The 23668-nt window shown below is 41.9% G+C and overlaps 2 protein-coding genes and 1 long non-coding RNA gene across 10 annotated transcripts in view; 1 reads left to right on the forward strand and 2 right to left on the reverse strand.

The window, feature by feature from the left end:
- Window positions 1-1522, reverse strand: part of LOC119013439 (meiosis inhibitor protein 1) — a 50947-nt gene extending 49425 nt beyond the window's left edge. For all 5 annotated transcript variants that reach the window (XR_005072748.1, XR_005072749.1, XM_037087977.1 and 2 more), the window contains exons 1-3: window positions 1378-1522; window positions 1009-1174; window positions 612-735 (exon numbers count right to left, since the gene is read on the reverse strand). Coding sequence is in view for 3 of the 5 variants with exons in the window: in XM_037087977.1 (XP_036943872.1) it covers window positions 612-735; window positions 1009-1174; window positions 1378-1430 (343 nt within the window). In the remaining 2 variants the exon portion in view is untranslated. The remainder of the gene's footprint in view (window positions 1-611; window positions 736-1008; window positions 1175-1377) is intronic.
- A 4073-nt stretch (window positions 1523-5595) lies between these two features.
- LOC119013886 (ankyrin repeat and fibronectin type-III domain-containing protein 1-like) lies at window positions 5596-20982 on the forward strand. Of its 3 annotated transcripts, none has more exons than XM_037088778.1 (19): window positions 5596-5860; window positions 8035-8403; window positions 8733-9030; window positions 9273-9473; window positions 10369-10482; window positions 10805-10902; window positions 11763-11853; window positions 12413-12520; window positions 13085-13184; window positions 14309-14438; window positions 14636-14755; window positions 14987-15093; window positions 15436-15550; window positions 15860-16026; window positions 16467-16644; window positions 16786-16948; window positions 17768-17934; window positions 18099-18306; window positions 20185-20982. In XM_037088778.1, exons 2-19 carry the CDS (start codon window positions 8242-8244, stop codon window positions 20946-20948), a joined length of 3291 nt encoding a protein of 1096 aa, XP_036944673.1. In that variant the 5' UTR covers window positions 5596-5860; window positions 8035-8241; the 3' UTR covers window positions 20949-20982. The 3 variants fall into 3 exon arrangements, with proteins under 3 accessions (XP_036944673.1, XP_036944675.1, XP_036944674.1); XM_037088780.1 differs by having other exon boundaries at window positions 8133-8403; XM_037088779.1 differs by having other exon boundaries at window positions 5596-5764; window positions 8133-8403.
- Window positions 20983-21751: 769 nt separating this feature from the next.
- LOC119013890 lies at window positions 21752-23668 on the reverse strand. 2 transcript variants are annotated; one of them, XR_005072849.1, is made up of 4 exons: window positions 23568-23668; window positions 23309-23406; window positions 22670-22723; window positions 21752-21890 (listed from the first exon to the last, which is right to left on the reverse strand). It is a non-coding gene; the product is annotated as an uncharacterized LOC119013890 (long non-coding RNA). The 2 variants fall into 2 exon arrangements; XR_005072848.1 differs by having other exon boundaries at window positions 23309-23582.

Here is a 23668-nt window from a genome sequence, read left to right on the forward strand (position 1 = left end):
AATAGTATTGCCCCAGAAATGTATTTTGATGGGATGGAAACACATCTGAAATAATATCTATAAATATCATATAAAATTAGAAAATGTAGAGAAAAGTAGCAAACAGAGGGTTAACTCCAGTTTCTATGTGAATTCATTTCCAGTTTTTAATATAACTGTATGATGCTGAATATTGCAAGTATTTCTGTAATTTACAGCTCAGGTGGTGTGACAAGATGTGTTATCTTGGTTGTTTGACACCTTGTAGAAAAGCAGGGATGTGACTGCAGCACTAGTACAACTGTGAAGTGACCCAGTGGGGATTAGTTTAAAGGAGGAGGAAGGTCACAGAAGCAAACTCAAGTTAGATGCAAGCAAGATGTGTGTGTGTGCTTGCTGGTGCAATGGCCAATATCTAATTAGGGACATGTTTGCTGGTCAGTCACACTTACTGTAGTTGTGTTATAAATAAGTGACCTTACAATAAAACTTATCAGCCTACAGGATCTAACATGACTACTTGGGCCACCAGAGAGAAAACTGGTGAGAGATGAAAGCACAGTGCTTCCTAGTAATTCCAGCTAGTCCTTCCTCAACATCTCATGCCATGTCCACAGGCCACTGTTTCTCACCTAGTAGAGCTGCTGTAAAACGCAGAGAGACTCTGTGGTCCTGCCGGAGCAATTCTCTCAGGGCCCCTGGAGAACACTTCAGCACCCCACTGATACCAGACAAGGCAAAAGACTTCCTCACTGACTGTACAGACACAGAGGGAGGAGGGGAGATTGGTACATCAAGGCCTGTGCATCAAGGAAAATTAGTAGGATAGCTTGTTTTCTATAAATATTTTCCAGACAAACCTAAAAATACCTAAGACTGGAAGGAAACTGCTGGCAGACACACACACACACACACACACAGACAACATACTCCATCCATCCATCTTGAGATGTTTAATGGATTATTTTGATAGGAGGAAAGCTACATGTTCAAGAACGTCCAACAGGAACTTTATCATGTATTCCTCACCGCAATATCGTCACTCTCAATCATTTCAATGGCGCAGGCCACACAGAGCAGCAGGCCGCCCCCCTCCGCAGGCCCCAGCCGGCCGCTCCATTTGGGGTCATGTCTAAAATGAATGTTGTCATAAACGATATCTCCGCTTGTCATTATGATCTCTTCACTGTAGAAACTGAAAAAAACAACAACAACAACAAAAACATTTGCGGCCATGTCTTATCAAATCATGTTGCAAGTCAGGCAGGTGAATAAATACGTGTACTGCTATTAGCTATCTTATATTACAAAGCTTTAGCATTATGCTAGCTTATTAGCAAATTTAACCTCAAACAAAAGTAAACTGCAGTCAGTTTTCCTTTCTTATTCTAAGCATACCTTCGCGTTGACAACGCTATCACCTCAAAACGCTCTTTCAATCGACTAAACATACATCAGAAAATTGAAGCAGATGAAAGTGATTACAGTCGTCTGTTAGCCAGAGGGTGGAGTGCGCAATTTGGTACGCATTCTTTTTTGAAAATCAAAACTTTATTAACAATAAAGTACAAACAGTCCAAAAGTCTTAAAACTGTATAACAGTAAATGACACACTACTGATAGCATTTTGTGTTGTAAAAAGTAACCAAAACATAAACATTTCATCAAATTATTAATATTTCATATTTGCAAATGATGTTTATACTAAGAATGGCTCTAAAGTAAGGTCTGTGCAATGCTCCCTTTTCACAGCAGCCATGTGGTTTGTAACAGCTGCTTAAAACTCATTATTAATAGTACTTATTACTACCCTGAAGTGTAGTGACCAGCAAATACCACAACTAAAAACATGAGGCTTCAAATCACACCAAATGTGTATACATTTATGTATGATTTTATAATAATTTTCTTGGATCCTGTGTGGGGAACAATGGCTAGATGGCAAAAGTTAGGTTCTTTTCTAATTCATATCTTACAAATTTAAACACGAAAGCACTCCAAAAGTCCCTTTTCTTTATGAGAAAAATATTTATTATACCATTTCTTACCATATATGCTAATGCCCTTCAGAGATGAGTCTCTGCAACACATGAAGATGGTTCATCTGGGACCTGCAATCGAAACCATAAAGTGACTCCTGATAAAGGTGATTAGTTGAATTGGATCAATGGCGGGGAGTCTTTGCAGGGAAGCCCTATGGCCATTTTCCCATAATAATGAATTATATTTTATTTGTATTCACTTAAATGCAAACGTTTGAGAGATTAGCAGTGCCATGCCAGCGTGCATACATGCTGAGAGTGTAGCAACTGACTTAAGCTGAAAATGTCAGATCAAGGAATACCCCTCAACAGACTAAACATTAATCCTATATGCAAATTATTAGGCATGCCATTCAAACACACATCAATGTGAGTAGTTTCTTTTTACATATGCCAACAAGCAGTTGTAGCCTGCTGGACAGTAACACATCTGATTGAATTGCTGCTTGTACAACTATTGTTTCATCTGCCCTGTTTCTCCAGAGAATGGACAAGTAAAGCATTTTGGCTGCTTACACTGTTATTAAATCCGTCATAGACTTACATGCATGGCATAACAAACACAAACACATCTAGCTTGCTACTAAGTGTCTCAATCTGAAAAGTCCATGTGAAAACAAGCACTACAAGATAATACTATTGCTAAGCCCATAGCTTACATTAGTCATACTTGAAATGCCCTCTTATCAAATCAATTGGTAAAACATTAATTCATAAAAAGATCATACTGTTTGCTTTGAAACTCTCAAACCCACACCACAGATCAGTGTGTGTATGTGATGTTCTTCTCTTTTTTTTCCTCACTTTCGTCTTTATTGATTTTTCACATCTTGTACATGTACACCTCACATCCAACAATACAAAAAACGGACAAAGCCTCACTAGAAAACCAAAAAAACAAAAACAAGATACAGTCCTGTAGGGAGTTGCATTCCTTTCTGTTCATTCATTAATTCTCTCAATTTCATCCTCTGTATCTAATATTTTTTCAGTAGTCTTTGTCACTGTTCAAGGTCCTGAAAAATGTCCATTTCAGCCATTTGTCCTCCAGCTGTGTTTCTTGCAATCTTAGGCGATGAGTCAATTTTCCATTACATAGATTTCCTCTATTATCCCCATCCATTGTTCCTGAGTCGGAGGATCCACTCTACCCCATTTCCTTATGATAGGTTTTTTACCAGCTATTAACAGTATTTTTACCAGGTACATATCCCCTGCATGTACTTTTTCCTCTGTGAGATTACACAAATAGTGTACACAAATAGTGCACCTTACAGCACATAGGGATCTCATATCTCAACACCTCTTGCAAAGTTTTATGTACCGTCTTCCAAAACAGTTGTACTGTATCGCATTTCCAAAATACATGTGCATGATCTGAGCTTAATGCTCCACATTCTCTCCAGCATGATAGATTCACACTCAAATATTTAATTTTGACCTTGGGCGTAATCACACCATTCACTTCCATGGAGGGATCCATCTCGACTTCTTTCCTGTAATAGTCTCTCAGTTGTAAGTACCTATAGAATTCATGTTCACTCAGATCGTGTTTGGCTCTCATGTTCTGGAAACTCTCCAGCCCCCCGTCTTTCTCTAGGGCGCACCGTGCCGTAATTCCCTTAATGATGTTCTGCTCTTATGAATCCCATTAAGTCACTTCTCATGATAAATTATCTCGTTATCGAGGGAAAACAACAGTTGTTATCTCATGATGATGACATAAATAACTCATGATCTCAAATAAACAAAAAACAGTTAGACTCAGCATCATGGAAAAATGGAGGAAATAATTTGTTTGGCTGTTTATGTTATATACGTGAACTCTTGGGGACAAAGTCTAATTTCCCTGCAATAAGGAATTGCCTATAAAAAGTTAGAGAAGAGCTTGCGAAAATAAAAAAGACCAGTGTTTCATTGGTGCATGGAGCTTACTTATTAAAACTTCTCATGGAAACACAATATTTGCCATACCATCACATTCACACTTTTTTGTTTGTTTACCTTTGCTCGTACAGCAACTTACTGTAGGTCCCATGATTCTTCTCAAAGGTTTGTTGTTCAGCCTTTACTCATTACTGTTATGCTGTGAAACGTCTGAGTTTTTCAGGTCTGTAAAGTTAAAGGGTAGGCAATATCTTATTTTTAAGCAAAAGGCATGCATGATTATCTTCAAAAATATGTACCAGCTTCAGTTTATTCTCCAAGGAATGTCATTGCTGAGTAATATGCAGCAAGTGTATGATAGGATCCATGAGTTTGTTTTGCAGTACCATTTAGCTGTGAAGGCCACAATTTGGTTATCGCCATGACAACAAAAGCCTCTCGGCAATTGAGCAACTATCTGATGATGGGAGTGTGGGGGCGAGTATCAGCCACTACTAACGTGTCAATTTATAATCTCTCTCTAGTTCTCCCTAAACAGAGTTCACTGCACATCAGAGAAGTGCATGACATCAAGTGTAGCTCATCTGCTCTGCCTGAGTGTGTGTGTGTGTGTGTTTCTGAAACAAGTGTGTGCAGCAGGCTAATCCCTCATAGCCTCTCAGTGAGCAGTATGTGTTGCCTTTGACAAATCCACTGTGCTCCAGCACACAAATTGGAGGCAAAGTGTACTGTGTTTGGACTGTGTGTGCAGGAAGTTGTCAAAGCCTTGCTGACTAAAAAGAGTAGCAGTCCTCTGACAAGAAATGTGCAAAGTGTTTGTTTTCCCAAGTCTCCATTTGTGCCTCGGCAGGGGCCAAATCCAACAGCCTTGGGGGTTTATTGGCCCCCGAGAGAGAGAAAGCGACAAAGAAAGAGACAGAGAGCCCCTCTCACCGGTCACATGGGAGCCAATGCATATCTGTCGACTTTATTTGAAAACTATTTCAGAGACTATTCTTCAGGTGTCCAATACAGCACTGAGACAAATTGAATCCACTTCTGTCCAAGCATATGTAGAGACTTGACATGCAAGCATTTTTCACATCATTGCTGGGCCAATGCATTTCTCTCTTTTGGCTTGATATATCTTGAACCACTTCCTGTGTATAACACCCCCCCACACACACATGCAAAGAGCAGTCTGTGGTGTGAGACAATCACTCAGCAATAGATTCAAATACATTGTGCTGATTTTGTTCCACCACCCAGTTACACACAGCAGTCATCACTGGAGGCGTTGAGCCACCCTAAATATAGATTTATATACCTTTTTTCCAGTCTCCAGCCCACACTGCCTCAACCCCCTGCTTATATTGTAACACACAGTTTTGAATGAGGACATGTGCATCTCAAGTAGAAGGAACAGCATTTTAAGGAATGGTGACTAATACAGTTTGCCTACAAATATATGGCACGCCTCCAATACATATCATCTATATAATCTTGCAGGACCGTGTTGCCTGCGTGATAGCATCAAGCTGCTTCAATGCTGAGAAGCAACAGATGATCCAGAGACAGTGAATACACCTCTAGGAATAAGAAATATTAACATTTCAAAAAGACACGTACATACATATACAATACCATACTGACCGTTGCTCATTTATATAAGACAAAAATTGTTTTTAGTTTTTAAGACACATTGGTTCAGGGAAACTGAGAAGAAGTCGGAAGAGGGCGGAACAAGGAAGACGCCCGCGACGCGCGTGTGTGTGGAACCCGCAGTCGCTCACTCGGGTGTAACGTTCAGGTGCACCTCACCCTCTCAGAGGTGAAAACTCCTCAAGTCGCCATTATGGATTATGTATAACCGACAGGTAGCTTCATAAATATACATTTATTTATTTATATACATGTAAAACGATAGAACATGTGGAGGCAGCGGTGTAGCGTTGGAGAAAAGTGTCGACCTGGTAAGTTATAAAAACTCCTCACTGAGTATTAGATAATGTTCATACCGAGCGAAGTTATTTAACCTCCTGATCCCGTTATAATCCAATCGGTCACAAACTATTTCGTGTGTCAGGTAGTTTACAGTGGTTATTTTCTGACGTTATGCCTCGTTGTTTGTATCTCTATGGCATTACTGTACTGAAGGTTACATTTGGATTACAATTATTCTATCTTTAAAAAAAAAAAAGAAGAAGAAAGATCTAAATTATAATTGGTACAGTTGCTTCTTGACGTGTGTAGCACGTGTAACTACTAGATAGTAATCCAACTGTTTAGGTTAGTTGGGATGCAGTCTGTCATTGGTTTAGCATTCTGGAATAGTCATTGTGCTTCACTGCTGATGTTGAAGTATAATAATCTCCATAGTTTTTTTGTTTGTTTGTTTGTTTGTTGTTGTTTTTTTTACCTCACGTTAAAACATAGCTGTTGTTTTTTTATGTTCGTGTGGAATTTGTTTTGCCCTACTGCAATTTTACCCCCCAAATAAGCAAATGTATCTGTGACACAAAGCTGCAGTGGGGCAATATTTATGACACTGTCTGATAAGCCTTAAAAGTGATGCCTTTGTGGTTTGTTTACACAGATGAATACTGCATTACTTCCTGTGGGATTGGAAATATTAGTCATCGGATGTTTCCATGCATAGCTGAACTTTATGAGCCTTGGCATTCACAGACTGACTAAAGCACAAAGCCTATTTGCAAATAAGCAGCACACTCGATTCTCGGCATGTTGGCCACAGCGCTGAGATAAGAAACCAACATCACCACAGGCTGATGTTACATACACAGAACAACACAACCACAAGGAACCTATAGTGTACATTTGTTCATGGGTCAGTACAGTTTCTTTTTAAGTATCTGGCATGGCCCTGCTCTCAAAACTATTACAAAGCTATTTATTCCACTAAAATTTGCAATACAAGCACTGCTTGCATACGCTTTTTTTCTTCCCCTCCCATGTGTTTTATCTTGACTTTGTGCTGCCTCAAAGAAAGCAAAGCTAATCTGCCTCAACTGTTCCATCAGCACTTTCCACAACTGATGTAAGACATAATAAACAAACAGGGGGAAACTGTACCAATAACAGTGATGGGTATTACCCCTATACCCCTACACTATCCCTGCATCCCAGTGCCGTGCAGGTAGTGAACAAGCCACAGTGTGAGGTAGCAGGAACAATGTTGACCTGTGACAGGGATGTTGCGTCACTGTGGCCAGAGCTCTCATATTGTGTCCTCAGCTGGCACCAACAGCATGGGAGTATTCACTTTCACACAAGGACAGTGGACCACACAGCACACCATGAGTCGGCTACATAAAAAAAAAGCTGAAATTTGAGGCTTTCCTTTAGATGGGAAGTGGTGATGAGTGGAGAGAGAGATATGATAGAGTTTAAGTCTCCCCCCCCTTTTCCAAAGATGCATTTCAGATCTGAATGCCCGCGGTCTGACCGAAGCAATGTGTGAAAGTCACTCCAGACGGTGGAAAGAGGGGAGAGAAAAGGGAATGAGAACAAAGGCAGAGACAAACGTAACAGAGGACTTGCTAACTGAAAAGGAAAAGGGGGAAAACTACACCAGACTACATTTTGTTTCAAGTGTTGAAAAGAACAATTGCAAGACAGATTTTTGGGCACAATAATGACTGATTGTAACACTGAAAAGGCAATGGAATTGATAATGAACCATCATTACTGTAGTGGTGATGATGGATTTTTATCTCCGAGCTGATGATTCGAGGAGATTCATATTTATTATAAGGAGAGAATTTTGGCTCCACCGCATGGGATTGCTTTTCTTTAGTTAATTAGATTGATGGGTCTGTTGCTGTGTGCGCTGAGACTCCATTCAGACCGGATAAACCCCACGTCACATAATAACGGGTAAAAGGAGAACAAAAGAGGGAATAGTAAGAGGCACAACAATGAAATGCTTCAAGGCGGTTTTTCATCTACACTGTACAGCCGTTGTAACTTTTATCCATTTATCCACCCACACAACAGCACCACACAACTCAGCCTAGACTAACCCTTTAAGTTGGCAGAAAATTGCCTTTGCTGTGGAATAATCTGTGTGAGCCTGACTGTTGATTTTGTTTCCCCTCCCTCTTTTTATTTCTATACACTCCTCCAGGTTTCTGATCACTTTCACCTTTTCTCTCTCTCTCTTGTTTTTTTCTGTTCAAACGTCACTTTTCTTATCTGGTTATGTTCCCTCCCTGTTGCGCTTAGCTTGGGGGCTCTAATCTTTCTCTCCATGAGCTAACCTAATCTGTCGCGCCACGTACCATTTTCCTCATTCTCTCCAGCTATCCTCCTTCTTCCCTTTTCCACTCCTGTCATGTCTGTATCCATGAGGAACCCGCCCCAGCGTCGGCGATCTCTGGGTCCTGTCTCGCCCAAACGCATCTACAGAAACCTGTCCGTCAGACTGAGAGGTGGAGAGTCATCTGTCGGCGGTGATACGAACACACCCAGACACCTCAGCAAGTCTGCAGACACTGTGAGATATTTTGGCATGACTTGGAAGAGAAGTTTGGGTTTCTTGGTTACTGGGCTTCGTCTTTTAGATCATGAGATCTTATTTTGGCATGCTGACACTATGTGTGCCACTGTGAATTCATTATCTCAGGCAAAACTGCTGCTCTGATTTACGATTTCATTTACGTACCCTGGTGCGTCCATTGCCTCTTTCTTTGGACAGTGCCTCCCTTCTCTCTACCTAAAAAAATAAATCTCTCTCTCTCACTGTAAACCCCTCTTGTTCTTTTTCTGTCCCCCTTTCCCTGAACCCCCTTTTGGTCCTGCACCCTGTCCCCTGCTCCCCATCAGTACAAGACCCTGTGGGAGGCTGTGGAACACGAGGACACTTTGGCGGTGCAAAGCCTGCTGTCCAGAGACCACACCAACTATGGAGGGGGAGGAGGAGGAGGAGGAGGAGGGGGAGGAGGAGGAGGAAGCATGTGGGAGAGAGGAGAGAAGAAAGAAAAGGACTGGGGGAGAGAGAGGGAGATGGGGGTGAACAGGGTGAGCGATCAGGGACTAGTCCCCTTGGACGTGGCCGCCCTTACCCATAATTCTCCTCTGCTCCATGTGTTGACAAAGGCGGGGGCCAGACATAATCCTGTTTGTAAGTTTGCATTCTTTAAAATATTGCATAATAATAAGATTTCTGTTTGGAGCAGATGGTTTTAAAATGCCTCAAGGTCAAATGTATTCATCATTATACAACACAAGATTGTATAAGTGCCCCTAAAGACACAAATAATTAATGGAAGAATAAATACATGAATAAAAAAGTCAGAAAAATCTACTTCAGTGCAGATCATTTTCAGAATCCATCCTCTCTCTTGCTCTCTCCATCTTACTCAGTGTGCCGACCAGCAGAGTGGGCACTTAAGCTGGATGCTTTGGTGGCGCTGGCGGGAAAACGGGTGGAGGAGAGGAAGAAGGAGTTGTATAGGAAGGCGGGGGCAGGGCCACAGGCCCAGGCTGATGTCCACAGACAAATCTGCCTTTGGAGCCTCAGGCTGCAACTGTACTGCCGGATGAGAGAGAACTTCCAGAACACAGGTCAGTGGTTGGGTCAGTCTGTGGCATTTCTCGAAATCCATCTTGGGACACAAATCACAGGCCTATTTTCTTTCATTCCTGACTTTGTAGAAATTCATATATTTTTACCTGTCCCCTTCAAAATCAATCTGAACAAGGCAGAAGTCCTTTTTTGTCCAACTCTCCTCTACGAAGCCCCTCCATCACTGCTGGCAGGACCACAGTGATCAGGTATTCAGCCCAACTTCTTGCTTAAGTTTGACTGATTTGCTGTCTGGACTCCTTGCTGGCCTCGTGATAATCTCCCTACAGCCCCTTTCACCTCATCCAAAATTCAACAGACTTGTCATCAACCTTCCCAAAATCTCCCTTGCTTTACACGCTGTCCATTGGCTTTCAGTGGCTGCTCGCATCGAATTAAAAACTTCGGTGCTTGGGTGTGTAGAATAAACCACCAGAATACCTCCAAAGGCTTTGATGCACTAACCTGCTCTACGTTGGTTCAAACTGTATTTTGTTTTAAATTATGTGATGATTTCCTCTCTATAATTTCGTTAATTGCTCCTTATTAATGTCTCTCTTAAGCTTTCACTTTCAATTCTCTTTTAAGCACCTCCAGGTCTCTTCTATTTTATGATCACAGTGTTATTTAAGGGCAATAAGGCCCTGGCTATTATTCCTAGTACACTGAAAAGAGTGTCAGCTAAATGCTTCAAATGTACAATAGAACTGTGTATTCATCTGAGGTGTATGACTTATTCTTTTTAGTCCAGATCATGGCTTAAGTCACAGTTCCATTTGATCACAGTGCAGAAGTTCATCTTTATAGCAATTCTTTATGTGTGCGGTGTCTTGTACCATTAGAACAGAAGTATTGCTCATTTTGATCACTGGTGTGTCTAAATGTTTCACCTAGAGCTCCCTGGGCCCCCCAGTAATGTGTCCATACTGGTGACCAGCACATCCTCTCTGTTCGTGGCAATCAAAGAGCCAGAAGGTCAAAACATGGGTCTCATCACCCGCTACAGAGGTAGGTGGTGAATACAGATAGACAGATAGATAGATAGATAGATAGATAGATAGATAGATAGATAGATAGATAGATAGATAGATAGATAGATAGATAGAAGGAAGTATAAAAGCTTTTTATTTATGGATGTAGTTAAGCTTCTCTATTTGTGCTGCTTAGTCCAGCAGCTACGTACATGTCCTACTTTGTAGCCAAGGGTAGATTGAGCCCAGGTACAGCAAGTTCCCCTAACTGTAAACACTCAAATCCGTAGTTCTTCCCTATGGGGGCTTTGAGTAAAGCCAGAGAATAATCTGTCAGTGAGATTGTTTTGTGTTCACAGTGGAATGGAGCACCTCAGCCAGCTTCAAACGCATCCTTGGCTCAGCCCAAGTTACAGAGACCAAGAATCCATCCCACACTATCAAGGGGCTCACAGCAGTAAGTCATGCAGTACTTACTCTACTAGTGGACTAATATCTGATTCTGATTCTGATTTCCGATTCTGATATCGCTACTGCAAACAGACACACCGATGCGCATGTCAGCACATATCCAATCCACATATTCATCCTCATGCCGAAGTTTCTTCCTCTGAAGTGAAACTCTCGCCAAAATGCAACCTAGGCTTTTTTTGTGAACTTTTATGAGTCAAACCTTCGTGTAAAAGCATAATTACGAGGAAAGAGGCACTTCTAAGATTGACTGTATTTTCGTTTTTGGCTCAAGCTCATTTTCAATGGGACTGCATGGGGCACTTTTTTTACACTAGCATCAAAATCGCTATTTTTGAAACACTAAGAAGGCTCGACACAACATGAAACTTTGCTCATAGTGTGTATGTGTCGATCCCCGAGTACGTCTGGGCTGCCATGACGACGGCTAAAGGTAGAAGCTACTGCTAATATGAGTCGTCCAAAAACTCTCTTTTTAGTAAACTCTGTGTAAACAATGTTCTCAATGCTCGTGTTCATGTGTAGAGACCCTGGTGATACTACGAGCAAAGTTTCATGTTTTGTCGAACCTTCTTAGTGTTTTCAAAATAGGATACCATTGAAAATAAGTTTAAGCCAAAAACGAAAATATGGTAAATCTTTAAAAGTGCCTCTTTCGTCTTAATTATGCTTTTACGTGAAGGTTTGACTCATATGCATTCGCAAAAAAAAAAGCCTAGGTTGCAATACTGGCAAGAGTTTAACTTTAAGAGAACTCTTACCCCCCATTTCTTTGCCCTAGAACTGATGCTTCAGATTGTTACTGCATGGTGATAATTTGGTGGTCTGGTGCTTCTCCAAATACAGGGAGTGCATTACTTTGTGAGAGTAAGTGCCTTCAATGTGAAAGGATGGGGCCCGCCTCAGTGCTCCACTCCAGCCAGCGTTGCCCCCTCCAGTGAGTATACTGAACTGCAAACTGTGATGACTGTTGACTTAGTTCTCCATTTTTTTTTCTCTCTGTGCTTGAGTGATGAAATCACTTGGCTGACATCAAGCTTGATGTGAAAGAAGTGGAGTCCACTCAAGCCTGGTACATTAATTAATTATTAAAACCTTGGAAATTAAAGTCACTGTGTGCACTGAGTTTGAATTTAGCTCACTAGTTGCTATAATTTCCACTTCGTGTTGAGCAATGAGTGCAAAAATTGCCACACAGTCCCTCAGAAATGGAGAACATGTTGCAGGGTCAGTTGGGTAACACAATGTGCGTTGTAAATCAATTTTAATCCAACTTCAAAGGAGACATAGTTTCAGTAGCTCAGAGTGAATCAGCAGTGAAACTTTCAGAGTACACAGATGGTCTCTCATGCAGTCGCCCTCACCTCCTAATCAGAGACGGGGGAGAAGCAGCACTTAGGACTCGCCAGTAAATGAGTTCTTGATGTCTTGAATGATTTCCCTTAATCGCATAAAAATGAGAGCGATGATTTGTTTCTGTTTTTCTTCCTCTGCAGGTTGGAGAGAGTGCGCTGGTGTGAAGTCACAGTTCAGGAATCATGAAGCCCTTGTGAAGAAACTGCTGGAAGATGCCAGAGAACCACATTACAGAGGATTCTGCATAGGTAACATATATATATTTATATATACATATATATCTATATGTCACATTTCTGATGTCCTTTATAGATATAGATTTACTATTGAATGCACTAAAGCAAAGTCAAAGTCAGTTATATTAACATCTATTCACCTATTCCTTTACTTTTAAACCCTGGAAATCATCGCAGCTTTGGCGGTTACTTCGTGTTCTAAAAAAACAATAACGGAAAATAATCTCACATAAATCCTCCTTTCAGAATCACAGCATTGTGTTCTTTTATTTTTTTCAACCCCAACCAATTGCTAAGCAGAATTGCTTTTATATTTCAAGGTGTACAATAGTGTTGACCTTTTTTCCAGGTGTCAGGCAAGAAAACGAACAATGACAATATAGAAGATAATTTTTAATGATTTTTTTTTTTTTGTAAGGACCTGTTAAGATCACTCTACAGGCATCATATACTGCATGTGTCAGCTCTTCTTTTTTTTTACTACCAATTCAACTATCTTGTGCGTGCACAGTGAATATATTTTGGCAGCAAACTTATTTCCCATCCTGGCTGATCCTCTTCTCCTCCGTTCCACAGAGAGCTCAAAGCCCCAGAGTCCCAGCAAGCGCCTGTCTGTGTCTCGAGGCATCAAACAACTGTTCCAGTCCGCCACCAAGTTTGTTCGTCTCCTACAGAGGTAGCGCTCCATCTGTCTTACCCGTCCCACTGTGCCTTGAGGGTACACGGAGTAACAGATTAAATGTGATGCGATTACACCGTTGTAGGCTTCGAGTCCAAACTAATTTCTGTTACAGTTATTGAAAAAGAACAGTAGCCGCATTAAAGCTGCTGAAGCCTCAAGATCAGTGAGGAGGTCTTTTGAACGGGACGAAGTTTGAAACCATCAAATTGTGGATTGTGGCTGCCCCAGGTGTTCAGTGGACCACACTGAATACATTAGCTAACAGGGTATAAATGGATTGCCAGGTTACCAGATACGAGAGGGTGTAAAACGACAGCGTTGCCTCAAAAAGTGGTTGAACACTGCACAGATGGAAGGAAAACGCTTTTTGAATGTTGACACAAACATTAACTGCATGTCTTGTGGTAATTTTATCTATGGAATGCCAATCAACAACAAAAGTCATCAATTTGAGCAGGTCTAGACTCTTAAGTTTGAAGAGACCTATCATCCCCCTACGAGTAAGCACTTGGCAACAGTGTGCGAGAAAAACACGAGAGTTTGAACCAGAAGCTATGTATTACGTACAGCTGACCGTAATAGCAGCACGCTCAGAAAATAAATGTATTTGAAAAATATATTGTATGTTGCCTGATGTACTATGATTTTGATGTGTGAAATTAATTTCCTCGGCTTTTAGGGAGGATGTTTTGTGAGCTGGAGAAATTCTCTGATCTCTCTCAGTTGGGGACGCGTCTTTAAGTCTGATCATTTTCATGTCAGGATTGACTTGGAAGGAAGCAGTCTGATGAAGCAAAGACCAGTTATACCATTTTTTTTAAATGGTGGATTTAGTTGTTTGAGAATGAAAGTATCTTATTTTTTATTTATCATATCATTTGATCTTAAAAGCATGATTTTGTTTTGCATTTGTGTACATATTTATATATTGCATTTTTCATTGTCTTTTATTGTTGTTGTTGTGCCTTTTTCACCACTGACTAATTTGTACAGCTCTCTGTTTTTTTTAAACATGCCACATAAATAACATACATCATATAAAATACATATTGTAAAAACAAACTTGATTTGATTTCTATTCTCTCTTTGTTTGCTCTCCCTCATGTGGATGTAATTAGGGGCGTGTACTTGGCTACTGTGTTCTACCACAAGGAGAACATCCTGGTGACCGCTGAAGATCAAATCCCACTGGTGGAGATTCAGTGCTGCTCCACCTCCATCACCCAGGACTTTCTTTGGTTTGCTAAGGTGAAACACATGTCAACATATATGCTTTTGGTAACTTATCCTCATGAAACAGCCAAAATGTGAAGTCAGGTCGCTGTTTTCTAATTACACACAAATCCTCCGTTGTTATTTATTGATTCTATACTTTTTGATTACTCAGACCATTGAACTTTCTGTGTGAAATTCTGATGTTTAATGTTATTTTTTCCCCCCTTCAGTTGTCCTGTGCGTGGCAACAAGTGCCCTGGCTTCAGCAGGCCCTTTCCTCGGCTCATTCGTCCGCCTCCTCCCTCCTTCAGAACAGGCACAACATTTTAAGAGCTGTTTCCCAGCTGCAGGTAGGAAGTTAAGCAGCTTACCTTGCACGATAAGAAGCAGCAAAATGGGTTAATTACTATTTTAATTACCTCCTACTCTTCTTACCCTTCTTACTGGTGCCTCGCTTCCCTATCTCCCGCAACAAACCTGCACCCCCCAGAACCTGTGTTTCACTGCATTAATCCCTAATATCCTTATATTTATTCATCCTCATGTTTCTCTTTTAATTCTCCACCCTTCTCTGCCTCCAGTCTTCTCTTGGAACGGTGGACCTGGGCCAGGTGTACTATGAGCCTCTGAAAGACCGACAGGGAAATGTCTTACTAGTGACTCTGAAGGAGTTCCCAAACCCTCCCAGGTGAGACGGATTCTTTTGTTCCTTTCTGTTCATTCCTGGCAGATTTTTTTTTTTCTTCTCCCACCCAACAAAGACCTCACAGCCTCAAAAAGAAAGCTTCAACCCCGTATTTCTCTTTGAAGAACATTTTTCAAGTCACCGCTCGGCTGCTACTAGAATCTCCCTTGACAGAAGGAAGATACAGGCCTAATCAGGCATCAGGCAGGGCTTGCTTAGCACGTGTCCAGCCTGTATATTGATTGTTGGTGTAATACTGGCTGTGTTATGCTATATATTTATAAACCGAACCGAGCATTTCATTGGTTGTTCCCTGTGGTTGCATTTCATTTTCACCGCTCCAAGCCCTCCTGACCCTCCGCTTCACTGGATGCCCCTCGCCCGCCTGGAAAAGAACCGCAGCAGGACTCCTCTGCTGCCAGAGCCCACTGCCATGGACATGCTGTATGAGCAGCTCAAGGTGAACCTGGGTCTGTGTGTGTGTGTGAAAGAGAAACAAATAGAAACAGTACGTGAGCAGCAGCTACGTGCAACAGAATGCAGTGCATAATTATTGAGTGTATTGATTTTCCTAATCCAATTGATTATTGGGCTTTGTTTTTTCTCCTCTGTGCTACTCAAATAACCCTGTAAACACAGTGGAATTAATTTAGCAAGCCTGGACCTACTTATCTCACTTTCCATTTTTTATTTTCCAAATGAAAAGCTGATAAACGTCCCTTCCTATAATAGCTTAAAACCCTCAACGTTACTTCTCCCTGCTCTCCAGGAGAAACTTTCCTTCCACAGACACAGCACTCAGTGGGCACAGCCGGGTCTGTACGTGGGCATCCTGAAACTGTGCAGCTCAGTGGAACAGATCCGGGTCCTGGTGCCACAGAGACTGCCCAATCTGCTGTGCCACACGCGGGTCCGACACAATGCCCATGTTTCTAGGTAACAACGTTTGAATGTGTGACATACTGATCCATATTGTGGCTCAACGGCAAATCATACATGCATTTTCCAAAGCATAACCAAGCCCCACACGCTGCTTTCTTGGTGTGGTAGAAAGAAATGCTTGTGCTCCAAATGCTTTTTGAAGGATATTTCAAACACAGTAGTTCCTGGCATTACAAGGGGGATGCTATTTGGCAGCCAGCCATTAACTCTTGAATGCTGGACCACAAGTCTTCACCAACAAGCTGCCCCTTCCTGCAACTTAAATCTGCCAAAAAAAACCACCAAATATTCCTTGCATGCATATTAAGTATACACAGTTCTTAGTTCATGGGCCACAACATGCAACAAAGTTACTCACACGGAGGGTTTTTGTACCTTTGCGGTCTTTACTTCTTGGTCACAATGTTTCGTTAACTGCGTTGTCGTTGTGACAGAGAGGAGTGGGCGTGGCTTCAGAGTCATGTTTACACCACAACCAATGGCAGTGTTCAGAACCTGTTGAGTGGCGAGGACGAGAGCTTGATGGAGAGCAGCGGCCTGGCGGAGTTCATCAGGTCTCTGCGGGTTGCGGTCACACACCTCTTGACAAAGCTCAACATCCCCCTCTACAGGGTAAAACTGGTTTAAGTCACCTAGATGGTCTCCATTTGTGCTATTATTGTTAAGAGAGGACAAGACATGGTGAAGTTCAGCTGAACACAAAGCATCTAACAGATCATCATAACATTTGGTCATATATTTTATTTGTGACAGGCTTATCAGTATGGTGTGTACACCCGTGAGCTGGTGCAGTTCGGAGACAAGCTGTCCATGTTGCTGCTGCTGCCTCCCAGTGAGGACTTCAGCTCCAGCTACTGGCCTCTGGTGGGGACCAAGGAGCCTGGGCTCACCATGCCCCTGCAGATCTTTGAGCTGGGTAAGTGTAGGTCTGCACTCGCACATGCATCCATGCATATGGGATCACTATTATAATACTACTACTACCGTGTTTTTCCAAACAGCACTGAGAGAGCAGGGCCATAAAAGAGGAGCTAGGCGATGCCTCAAGCAACTGAAACCAAAAAAATAAGTTTGCTCCCGTCCCCATTCTGCATGATTACACAGTTGGTGGGTGTAGTTTGTTTGAAAGGAATTAGTTCCACCATGAAACTGCTCACAACAACGTCTGTAAATTAAGTGAGATTATGTTAAGTAACTGCTTCACGATGAGAACTAGTCTCAAATGTATCTTTTTGGTGCTTTATGCACCGCTATCTAGGTCTAGGTCCATTATATTTGAAAGAAGGCAAACATAGCCAAACTGGGGTGAACTGTCCCTTTTAAGAGAAACGATAGCGTCATATAAGAACAAAATATCAGCAAAGTAATTTCATATAGCACGCACCTCATTAAGATCAATAAATGTGTCTGATCTTCAAAGGAACTAATGGAAAAATGTATAAATACTACCCAACAAAACCAATGAAATGCATTTCAACCCGAACCAATTCGGTTAAATGCACCCAAAGCTGCAGTATCTGATCTTTTGGTCTTTTGAAGATGAGTCACTTTTATTGTTTTTCCCTTTTCTCATTAGTCCTTTGATCCTCTGTTTTATCCACACTTTAGAATTTGTTTTAACTCCTAATTCTCTCGCTAAAGGTGTGATAAAGTGCAGTAATGAGTTCCCAGGCTCCGTCTCTCTCGGCTTTGATGCAGTGATTGCTTTTCTCTTTCAAATCTATCTTATCACTAGTTCACTTCTGGACGTTTGAAAGGGACTTCCTGACCGAGTACTGCCAGGGCTGGGTGAGGCTGGAGCTGGACACTCATCTGGCCCAGCAGGCTCTGCGGGAGGCGCTGGACACCAAGGAGGTGCAGGAGGCCCGAGAGCGTCTCAACCACATCACTGCGCTTTCTCATGTAAGATCGTGAGAGCCGAAACAAAAGAGGGCTGAATAGTTAAAGACGAGCTGGTGAAACATACCTTTTATTCATCTCTCCTTCAGTGTACATGATTAAATGTGATTGAGGTTTAACTCATTCAGCCGTTTCTTTGTTGCCCTTTTGTTTTCCTGCTCCCTCAGCGTCTGGACGTGGTGTGGAGGGACGCCCGCTGGATTATGGACTGTCTGCAGTGTGTTCGGTCCAAGCAGTGGGTGGGGGCCGTACCTCTGGGCCTGGTGATGGGAGGAGACCCGCCGGCACGTCCTGATGGTGAGGAGGAGGAGGAGAGCTTGACTGCCAGGCTGACGTGGCCGCATCGGATGCAAGCACAGAGACAAGCCATTGCAGGTGGGTGAGGGTGTAAATAAGCATGGATCAAACTGTATTTAATATATCTATATATATAACTGATTTCAGGAATGAGGCCACCAAGTTAATGAATTTAGTTAACATCATAGTTAAATGATAAAGCACGATGCTCCTTAGGAACCTATTCAACCATACTGCAGGTTTATATTGCAACACTCATTTCAAATTCTTGTCAGCATCCAATTTTCCATAGGTATTAAACACAAGGAGATATTGAATTCTATGTATGAAACAATGCATTATTAATGCAGTATACACTTGCCCATTTGAGATCACACTGCTGTTATAACTACAGACCATACTGGGATCCATGAGTTCTCAGTACGCCCCTCGCTCAAGGTGAACCTGGGTTTGGGTTTGTGTGAAAGAGAGACGCATAGAAAACAGTACGTGAGCAGCAGCCACGCGCAACAGAATGCGGTGCATAATGATTGAGTGTATTGACTTTCCTGAATTGATTATTGGGCTTTGTTTTTCTCCTTCGTGCTGCTCAAATAACCCTGAAAACACAGTGGAATTAATTTAGCAAGCCTAAACCTAATTATCCAACTTTGCTTTTTAACGAGACACTCCAAATTAAAGGCATCTCAGCATCACTTCCTATAAATAACTTAAAACCCCCAACATCGTTCCTCTCTGCTCTCCAGGAGGAACTTTACCTCCACAGAGACAGCATTCAGTGGGCACAATCACGATCTTGGGATGGGATCACACTAGCTGCGACACCTGTCAATGTCCATGTTCCAATCATGAGTGCTCAGTTCTCCTCTCGCTCGGGTCACACCCATATACGAACATGCCCTACATTTGATCTCAACTACAAACCTGTAACGTTTAGTGATTGTATCTTATGTGGTTGTGATTCAATCTCTGTGACAAAGTCTGTCAGCAGGTAGGAGAGACAGACACATAAGTTGAAAATAGTACCAGCTGTGCTTGAGTGGGAGGGAATGACTGGAAATGTTTGGCAATGACCCGCAGCTTAAGACGAATATGGGCCAGGGCATAAAAAAGGGGGCCCAATGGCCCCTTTCCTACTCCCTTGCTCTGTATTACCAGTGCTCTTGTCCAGACCACTTCCATTTTCAAACTCAGCCAGATATTGACCTAAACTACACAACTGTGAAGTTTCGTGACTGCATGTTGCACAGTAGGGATGCCACAACGCTGACAAAAATCTGTCCACACCAACAGAGAGGCATACATACAGTTGGCAAAGTGCTAAAAACCATTTCTGTGGTAGTTCCCGCTATATATGATGTCTCCAGGGCAACATTTTGCCATGATGACACACGCACACACACACACTCGCAAAGTGAAAACATTACCAGCCGACATTGTCACGGATGCTTGAAACAACAGTGTTTTGATTAAAATGCCAACATCAGTGTGCTAACATTCGTTAATTACAATTACTACAGAGCTAAAATGTTGATGTTTGGCAGCGATGATTTTCACCATCTTCATAACCCTTGTTGAGCCTGTTAACTGCAACAATGAATTACTGTGACTCGCAGCAGCTTGAATGCTGCCAATGCTTTTTTTTTGATTAGTAAATTGGCAGGACATGTACCACAAAGCCATTCAGATATCAGCATATTTTATTTTATTAACATTAGAGCTCAAGAAGTTGGAAAAGGAAGAGAGAAAAAGATAAATAATAACACGAAACCACACACCATAAGAGAAAGCAAGAGAAAGGAAATGGGAAGATAGGAAAAAGGAAAAAAGCTTACAGAAATCAGTGAAACCATCAGAATTTTGTTTTGTCCAAGATTAGAAAACATGTGAAATTACTCAACCAGAGTGAAAATGAGGGTTGAAGATTTAAATGTTTTTGTCCGTCTTCCCTTTCAGACTGTCCAGTCAGCGGGACGCCACCAAATGTCGTCACCGCCGAGGTCTCGCCTCCAGCGGGGATCATGGATGTCCCTAAAGAGGTGGATGTGGGCGAGCTGGTGTTGAGTGAGGGCGTTGCAAAGGGAGGATACCCTGTGGACATCGCCGCCCAGTCGACCATAGACTTGACAAGCGTTGGTCAGTCAGAATCAGGATGTCCAAGCGCTTTGATCGAACCTGGACTAGAGCCTGCTGCTGACGCACAGCTGGAAATGAGCTACGCAGCTCTGGACACACAGGAGTCTTACAGCGAGGAGCAGGACTTCCCTTCCATTACTGAGGTCATCCGGCCAATGGAGATGGCAGAGTTGGTGCACATCTTGCCCACACTGAGTCTTATCGAGGAGGAGGCCCCCAGCAGCCTGTCCACACATTCAGTAATGGAAATGCTCGAGAGCTTTGGACTGGGGATTAGTGAAAACAGCTTCTTCGACTTAGAGAATTCAGACTTAACCAACGGGGCCGGCTGTCTGTCGCAGCCCAACCAGAGCTATGCCAGCAGCAGCAGCAGCAGCAGCATGAGAGAGACGCACTGTGAGAACACTGTTTTACAAGGACAGGACGTGTCTGCCTGTGACGCCTTAGCGAACGCCACGGGTGGCGACGGGCCTGTTTTGAGCCGGGAGTTTCCTCCGGAGGCTCAGCAGGTTCCCAGCAAGGGGGCGTGCTTTCTGGTGAGAAACCAGGTGGAGTGGGACAGACCCTCTAACAGTTCCTCCTGATGTTGACTCAATGTTCATCCCACTTCAAACTTTTACCAATTAAGCAGCAGGTTTATAAGCAGGACTCTGGACTGTCCACCAGTGTCCCACTGTCCCGTTAATAAAAACCGTTTTAGAAGGAAGGTCCAAGTGACATCCAGTTCTAGGTTTATCTAACACATCCTTACAGCTGATGTTATAATGGCTGTGGGAAATTTAAAAAAAAAGACACCATAACTACACTGTTTTATGTCGTTTGCACATTTCTGGGGCCTGCAGTTTATCTTTTCTAAGGTTCGGTCCATTAGAGTTTCACGTGTGAAAACCCTGGGCCATAGTTGTTGTTTTTCACAACTTGAAAGTCCATCACTCACTACAGCAACTTTACTGCTTGTTGGAGGTGGCAAGCAAACGTTTTAATGCATACAGTTCAATAAAATGGAAATGTCAATTTACAGGTGAAAAGCTGATCAACTGTATGTGCAATTGAGTACTTGTGTAGTATTTCTGGTTTACCTTTGTGCACTTTTGGCACCCCTAAACAAAACTGTAGCAAGATTTATATTCCAGTTGATAATAAATTTACTGCTGTCCTTCTGCAAATTCTGATAAGGAGAGACAAAACCCACTTTGGACATGAAATGAAGTCATAATGTGTGTGCTGTAAGAAAACCAGACTCAAGATGACAGGCCACAGTTTGTTCTTCAGTTATTTTCACTCAAAATTGCCAATTCAAAGGCGAGTTTTCAAAAAACACACTCTATCTCAGTTCTGTGCCTGGATTTACATTCTCTTGGTTGCACACGGCACATGACATTTTCTCCGGCTCTTACTGTGTTCAAATACACACACCCGTGTCAGTTAGCTTCAACTTTGGAGGAGCTTTGGCCTTGTATTCTTGCATCTGCACACACTTTGTCTTTACCTCCTCCTGTACAGCATCCAGTCACCCAGAGATCGAGCTGCAGCCAAGGAAACATGCAGACTTGGTAAATGTCTAAAATGAGTATGTCAAAATCTGCTATAATTTATAGAAAATTTAATGGAATAGTTTTTCTTACAGCTCAGTGCCTTTCAGTTACATATTGCATTTCTATAGTTCACATTCTGAGAGGGGTATTATCTTTGGTATTATATGTATTATATGTGGTCAAATAAATAATTATGTGGGTTAAGTTATAACATTTTAAAAATCACGACCATGTGGATAACCATATTGTGAATTACTTAAACTGTTCAGTAAGATGAAACTGCCCAAAATAATGTTATTATAAATCCCATTAAATACTGCCTGAGGCTATCACATCGTGCTTTTTAATTCTGTGTTTCATTTTCGAGCTGGTTTGTGTTGGTGCTCCATGGTAAACTGTAACAAGTGTCTTCACATAATTAGATCTGCTCTCAGGACTTGACAGACATCCTTACACTGACTCTCAAGGTGCACATGTTGAGGACAACCTGCACATTTTAATGGAGCCCGGGTCTAATGCTCATAAAGAAAAGAATTATGATTATATAATTATATAATATTATAATAATATAAATATTCTGATGCCCAATTATCTGCACTGAAACAAACCTCCTGGGGGATTTAATAATTAGAACCCCAAACATCATCTCATTATGATCTGTAAGAAAAAATATGTATTTTTTTTTTTTTTATACTGGACAATATATATGCCAACACATTTATATCTGTAAACACACAGAGCCACACACACACAGTAGCCACGTTACTCACATTTCATCCAAATGATAAAGAAACATGGGGACATCTACTTCGGGGGCATCTGTTCTGTTTAACAAAACAATCTAGTTGAACAATCTGTGGCGAGTTTTCTCCCTGCTGTGCTCTAACAGCTTTAACATTTGCGCGATAAAGGGCTTCTAATGTGATATTACATTTCAAATGAACTCAGTGCCAGCTCTGCCTGACATCAAACAGTCACTGATGAAGGGATCAAAGCAGAACGGCGTCAATTTGCGCTTAGATTAAAATTCATTATTTTTGTTTTCCCATTAATAATTATTACTTGAGTGTGCCCCGATGGCTCATTATGGTTAAATGGAAATCTGATGGGAAAAATCTCTATGGCATCCACCACGTTGACTCGTTCAGTTGAGTCACACTGATCATACAAAAGTTTAACAATCAGTCAATCTATCGATCTCAACAGCCAGTTTCCAGAAACATGCAGTCCTTAAATGTATTATTAGACTGCAGTGCGAGTTTATTCACCTACTTCTTTTTAGGGCCAGAATTGAAAAAAAAAAAAAAAGAAAAAGAAAAAGAAAAACATAGGAGGGGCTCTAGTGTTACAATCTCTAATTCTGACCCGTTAAATGAAGGCACTTTGGCCTGAAGTACTGCATGACTTACTGCTGTGAGCCCCTTGATAGTGTGGGATGGATTCTTGGTCTGTGTAACTTGGGCTGAGCCAAGGATGCGTTTGAAGCTGGCTGAGGTGCTCCATTCCACTGTGAACACAAAACAATCTCACTGACTGATGATTCTCTGGCTTTACTCAAAGCCCCCATAGGGAAGAACTACGGATTTGAGTGTTTACAGTTAGTTCTATCTAGTCCACTGTCAAGATAGTTACAACAGCATTCCAAGTACCTCTGGTGAATATCCTGACCTGACTGTGTGAATGTTTCGAAATGAAGTGACCCACATTACGGCTGGATGTCCCTTCCCATATAACCTTGGACACATTTTAAATGACACACTTGTTCCCTG

The sequence above is a fragment of the Acanthopagrus latus genome, chromosome 23 (genome assembly GCF_904848185.1).
Source record: "Acanthopagrus latus isolate v.2019 chromosome 23, fAcaLat1.1, whole genome shotgun sequence".
NCBI classification, from domain to species: Eukaryota; Metazoa; Chordata; class Actinopteri; order Spariformes; family Sparidae; genus Acanthopagrus; species Acanthopagrus latus.

Excerpts from the sequence above, each read along its gene's own strand:
- LOC119013886 (XM_037088778.1), top strand. The coding sequence starts at position 8,242 with ATGTCTGTATCCATGAGGAACCCGCCCCAGCGTCGGCGATCTCTGGGT. Across the intron at positions 12,521-13,084 it reads TTACAGAGGATTCTGCATAG|AGAGCTCAAAGCCCCAGAGT; the intron begins GTAACATATATA and ends TCCGTTCCACAG. Across the intron at positions 15,094-15,435 it reads GAGTTCCCAAACCCTCCCAG|CCCTCCTGACCCTCCGCTTC; the intron begins GTGAGACGGATT and ends CACCGCTCCAAG.